This window comes from Sorex araneus, chromosome 6 (genome assembly GCF_027595985.1).
Source record: "Sorex araneus isolate mSorAra2 chromosome 6, mSorAra2.pri, whole genome shotgun sequence".
Classification (NCBI taxonomy): Eukaryota; Metazoa; Chordata; class Mammalia; order Eulipotyphla; family Soricidae; genus Sorex; species Sorex araneus.
This window is the reverse complement of record NC_073307.1, coordinates 154,429,380-154,434,988: the sequence shown is the minus strand read 5'-3', so window position 1 is coordinate 154,434,988 and position 5,609 is coordinate 154,429,380. Positions and strand designations below refer to the sequence as shown.

The following is a 5,609-nucleotide window of genomic DNA, read 5'->3' as shown; positions in this document are numbered from 1 at the left end:
ACAAGTGAGTGCAGTTCTTCTATATCTGTCCCTCTCTTTCTGACTCATTTCACATAGCATGATGCTCTCCATGTCTATCCACTTATAAGCAATTTCATGATTTCATCTCTTCTAACAGCTGCATAGTATTCCATTGTGTAGATGTACCAAAGTTTTTTAGCCAATCATCTGTTCTCAGGCACTTGGGTTGTATCCAGCTTTTGGCTATTGTGAACAGTGCTGCAATGTACATATAAGTACCGATTATTTATACACAGTTATTTCTATAGTGCTTTTTTGAAGCCTCAGGATTTTTCCCAGAAGTGGTACTGCGGGGTCATATGGAAGCTCAATTTTTAGTTTTTGAAGGACTGTACTTATTGTTTTCCAAAGAGGCTGGACCCGTTGGCATTCCCACCAACAGTGAAAGAGAGCTCCTTAGATTTCAGTCAAACAGCATTTCAATACCATCCCACCACCAGTGTACATTTCTCAGCACCAGAGTCCCCAGTTTAATTTCCATCACCCGCAACCCACAATTAAGCAAATTTCTTATCAGTAACTCTCCTCTGTGCCCCCCGACCTGGAGCAATCATAACAGCCTCTTCCCACTTCCCTAAAAGCACAATATAAGGGTCTCCCCCCGGGGGCTCAGCAGCCAGCCGTGCTGAGAGTGGACATCTCAGATCGTTAGGTGAGTAACCCCAACCCTTGATGCCCAGAACTGGGAGGAAGCAGGAGCCCATGCGGTCAAAAGCTCGGAGGCTTGTTCTCAGCGCTGGTGAGGCTCCTTCCCCCTCTGTCCTGGAGGGAGGCAGTGGGGCCCCATGTTATGGAGCCAGAATCTAGCCGGGGCTGGGGTGGGATAAATGTTGTTTCAGGAGCACTGTTGGTGCTCTCAGGAGAAAGAGACTTAGGTTCTGGCACTGACATCTCTGGGACCTGTCCCAGGTGCTACAGCTCAAGGTGTGTCTTTAGGAAGGCAGTGACACTCTTTAGCTTTGCCTTTAACCAGCCAGCTCAGACACCGCATCTGTGCTCCGTGCCAAGGGACTGTGCAGAGGCACTCGACACCCACAAGGTGTGTGATACTGTCCCCGACTGGCGAGATGAAGCTGCTCCTGCTACTGCCCCTCCTGCTGGGAGCTGTCTCTGCCCGCCACCTGGGTGAGTCCTGCCCGGCCTTCCCAGCCATTGCTCTCTCCCCTGTTCCTGTTCTCCTGGGCCAGGGCCGCAGCTTTATCTTCTTTGGTGCCCTCAGCCAGTGCTTCTTGCACTAGGTTTCCGCGAGACTCAGAGCTGTGACCAATATCTCTCTAGCAGCCTTCACAGGGAAAAACCCAGGCACCTGGGAAGACAGAGTCTTTCTCACAGTTGCTCTTCACACCCCCACAATGCTGACCTGTGGGATGAGGCTCGAACCGGTCTGGGCACGTGGGCCAAGAGATCTGACTTTGCCCAAACTGAGTTTGACCCTCCCAGTCTTGCCTCCAAGTGGAGGCCCTTGGAAGATGTGTGTTTGTGTGTGCTAGTTGTGTGTCTGTGTGTATGTGTGTCTGTCTCTCTGTGTGTATATCTGTATGTCTGTATGTGTTTCTGTGTGTATATCTCTCTGTGTGTCTATCTCTGTCCGTGTGTCTGTCTGAGAGTATGTCTCTGTAAGTGTTTGTTTGTGTATGTCTTTGCGTGTGTGGATACTGTCCATGGTCCTAGAAGGAGACTCCACACTGATGGCAGGTTACCTCTTCTTTAGGGGACAATGCCCTTCCTCCGGAGAGTCTGGACACCCAAGTTGACATCAGCCAGAACTCAGACTGCTCCCGGGAGCAGAAGGGAGAGCTGGCACTGCATAGGGAGGAGATTCCATCAGGGGAAGAGGAGGCCGAAGCTTCTGACTGTCAAGAGACTTTGGAGGATAAGGACGACCTGGACTCAGACCCTGCTGCCTCAGGGGACTTTGAGTGCCCCAAGGAAGAGGACACAGTTGAATTGCAGGGCACTTCTGGGCACAATACTTGTCGCCATGTGTTGGTGAGGTTACCCAGCACATTCGCAGCTGCTAGTGTAAGTGGCAGGAAAACTTCTGGGAAGTTCCAGGGTAGTGTGTATGTGTGTGTGTGTGTGTGTGTGTGTGTGTGTGCGTGTGTGCAGAGTAGGAGAGAAGATTCAAGCATCTGTTTTCCTTTCCTCAAGACTACTAGTTCTTCAAATCTAGTGTGGGGGACTCTGTGTCTTCATGAGGTTTTTAGTAAAACACAGATCTCTGGCTCAACAGCCAGGAGTTTGCATTTATAACACATTTCTGGGTGACGGTGATGTTGGTGCTGTGCAAAGTGCGCATCGAGACCCAAGAATCAGACAAAAGGCCTCTGGGTCAGATGTCAATGTGTGAAACACTGGCTTGGCCTTTCCTGGACAGTATTCTTGCAGGAGACTACACATTGTGTCTGCATTTATAAAGAGAGGAGAGGTAGCTCCAGCTGTAACCAGCATGAAGGAATATGGCCACAAGTTGCTAGACTTGGGGAGAGGATGAACTGAGACCTGAAAGTGTCAGAAACAGTCCCTGGGCCATGGCAGAACTCTCCACAAATGGTGACTGTAATTATTCTGGCCATGAATATTACTCCCTGCACGATGCTCCTGACGACATGGGCTGGAGGTAGTACAGTGGGTAGGGCGCCTGCCTGATTGTAGTTTAATATCTGGTGCCATATATGAACCTGGCATGTGAAATCCCCAAGTGCAAAGCCAGGAAGAAGTTGAGCATAGCTGTCAGTGGCCCCTAGACAGAACAGGAAAAGGTGTACCGGAAGACAGACAAAGGAGCGAGAAATCTGAGCTGGAGTAATAATATAGTGAGGTGTGCTCTTGCATTACATGCAGCTGACCTGTGTTCCATGGGCAACATCGCGAGCACCACCCGGGGCAAGTCCTGAGTTCACCAATAGAAGAAAGTTCTGAGCGCAGGTGGGCACGGCACAAACTCCAAAAATAAATATAGGAGCAAGAAATGGGACTGAAGGAAAACAAGGTGGTCCCTGGCTTCTGACAGCAGGACGCTGGAACGTTTCCTAGAGACACAGGACCTGGGAGAACCCAGGGTGAACCCCCTCAACCCCTGTCCTCTTCTCTCTGCAGAACACGTGCAGGAGGTGCTACAGGGGAAACCTTGTTTCCATCCACGATAGCAATACCAATAACCGCCTCAGGGGTTTGGCCAGCGGGATTAACCAAGGCCAGGTCTGGATAGGAGCGACAATCTATCAGTGGGTAAGTGAGCACCCACCTCTCAGGGACAGGAAGTTCTTTCTGACAGCCTACAGGGTGCCCCACTGCACCCTGGCAACTGAGATGATGAGAACAGCAGGCAGGGGTGCGCTGGCTCAGGAGAATCCCACTCTGGGCACCCCTCTCTTCCCAAAGCCCCATCAAGTGACTTCATGATCGTCACTTGAAATCTGCCAAGGACAGGCACAATAAGCGGACGATGGTGGCGGTCCAGCTTCTCTTCCCTCGGCCTTCTCACTTGGCCCACACAGCTGGTGGCTACACATTTACACACGCACCACAGACTGACCAACTTCCTGGGAGCTTCTGTTTCCCTCAGGGTCCTTCTCTCCGAGTTTGTGATGGCAGATGAGTAAGAGCCCAGATGTTTGCTACTCAATGTGCTCATGGGTCAGCAGTACCAGCGTTTGCAGGGGGCTGGTTAGGAATGTCCAACCCTGGCAGAACCCTACTCCCAAAACTTCCTAGACAGACCTTGTATTTTATTTATTTATTTATTTATTTACTTATTTATTTGCTTTTTGGGTCACACCTGGCGATGCACAGCTGTTACTCCTGGCTCTGCACTCAGGAATTTCTCCTGGCGGTGCTCAGGGGACCATATGGGATGCTGGGAATCGAACCCGGGTCGGCCACGTGCAAGGCAAACACCCTACCCGCTGTGCTATCACTCCAGCCCCAGACCTTGTATTTTAATAAGACCATGGGAAACTTCAGTGTGTAGTGAACCCTGCGAAGGCCGTGGGGTCCCCCGGCATTAGTCACACAGCCTTGGGGCTGATGGGTCTTCTGGTAGATGCTCCGGATCAAATGAGTCCTCAGATGAGCTTATTCATAGACTGAGTGTCCATAAGGGACACTTTGTTCCGACCAAGAATCCTAAGGAACCACCAGAGGAAGTTACCTTGGATTGGTTTATCCTCTGACCCAGACTATTTTTTCTTTAGCACCGGTGCACACGACTTAGATGGACCGATGGGAGCCTTTGGAATTTTTCACGCTGGGCCGCAGGACAGCCAAGGAATGGAGTAGGAAGCTGTGTGACCCTGTGCACTCGAGGTAGGGATGGATGCAAGGTGAGAGTGTCGTGATGGGGGGATGATCTGACCCATTATCCCTCCGAGCGGCCTGATCACACGCCCTAACCCAGGTCCTGCCAGCATTGGAGACCCAGCAGATGGCTGTGAGGGCTGACACTGGGCTTCCCGTGGCAGACAGCCAAGCAGCTTGAGGGGCAGGGGCCAGACGCCAAGTGGCCTTCTCCCTTCTCCCAGCAGAGCTCAGCCCTGGGCCTGGGGAGTGGGATGGGTCCTCTCTTTCCTCTGAGCCAAGGGGACAAGAGTGAAGGAATGATGTGACAGGCAGAACAGCTGACAGAAATGCAGGTGTGGGTCAGGGTTGAAGGCAAGAAGTGGGGACAGGGCCTGGCTGGCAGGTTCCTGGCCATTGTGGAGAGGTGTGGGTGCCAGAGATGAGGAGCTTCGAAGGTGGCTGAGTCCATATGGGTGGAGTCAGGTTTCCACATCCCGGCTCTTGCCAATCTGAGATACAGTCAAGTGCTTACCCCACCCTGTCTCAGTGACCCTGTGGGTGCAATGGGAAGATAGTGCCAAGTCTGGGGTCATCGTGAGGATGAAATTTTGTGTCTGCAGATAGACCTCCTCCCAGGAAGAGCTCCGTGATCTGCTGCATTAGCTGGGGGGTGAGGAGTGAAGGTGGGAAGTCCACTAAAGAGGCTGTGAGCCAGCTGATGTCTCTGTGTGCTCTGTTGCCAGGGGGCGTTTGGAGGCGAGCTCCATGCACAACATTGCTGTCCTTCATCTGCGCTGCCTAAGCCAGCGGTTCCGGTTCCGATGCCAGCAGTTCCAGTTCCAGCAGTTCCAGTTCTGCTGCCACCTCCCTACTCTGGAGCTTCCTCCCTCTCACTGTCCTGGGGCACTTGGCTCCATCCCTCAGCTTCTCTGTCAATCTAATAAAGGCTCTCTCAGTAGTTCCTGACTTGTTTGTTCAATTGCTCATTTTGAAACTCCATTCGCTGGAAAACGCTAGATGCACTTGCTCCCACCATGTGACGGAGGCTGGGGAGGGTGTCCGAGGCATTTAGCTTTAGCGCCATCAGCATGCAGGACATGACCAAAGAGACTGTTTTGGTCTCCCCAAAGGGAGCTTCAAAGATTGCACAGTCAGGCGAGAGGAAATGGCCCTTCTACTTTGTTTGCATTCAGAGTTATGTATACATGGTGGGGAGTGATTTTTCATGATTGTATGTGGCAGGTGGGCAGACGAATCAAGAATTCTACTGACGAAGCCAGGAAAATACTATAGCAGGTAAGTGCTTG

General features: G+C 51.7%; 1 protein-coding gene across 1 annotated transcript; it reads left to right on the top strand.

The window, feature by feature from the left end:
* Nucleotides 1-634: 634 nt before the first annotated feature.
* LOC101543176 (proteoglycan 3-like) lies at nt 635-5,260 on the top strand. Its single transcript, XM_055142824.1, has 6 exons — nt 635-673; nt 995-1,146; nt 1,733-2,043; nt 3,121-3,252; nt 4,218-4,329; nt 5,046-5,260. Exons 2-6 carry the CDS (start codon nt 1,089-1,091, stop codon nt 5,102-5,104), a joined length of 672 nt encoding a protein of 223 aa, XP_054998799.1. The 5' UTR covers nt 635-673; nt 995-1,088; the 3' UTR covers nt 5,105-5,260.
* The last annotated feature ends 349 nt before the right edge of the window (nt 5,261-5,609 follow it).

Excerpts from the sequence above, each read along its gene's own strand:
- LOC101543176 (XM_055142824.1), top strand. The coding sequence starts at position 1,089 with ATGAAGCTGCTCCTGCTACTGCCCCTCCTGCTGGGAGCTGTCTCTGCC. Across the intron at positions 3,253-4,217 it reads GAGCGACAATCTATCAGTGG|CACCGGTGCACACGACTTAG; the intron begins GTAAGTGAGCAC and ends TTTTTTCTTTAG. Across the intron at positions 4,330-5,045 it reads TGTGACCCTGTGCACTCGAG|GGGGCGTTTGGAGGCGAGCT; the intron begins GTAGGGATGGAT and ends CTCTGTTGCCAG.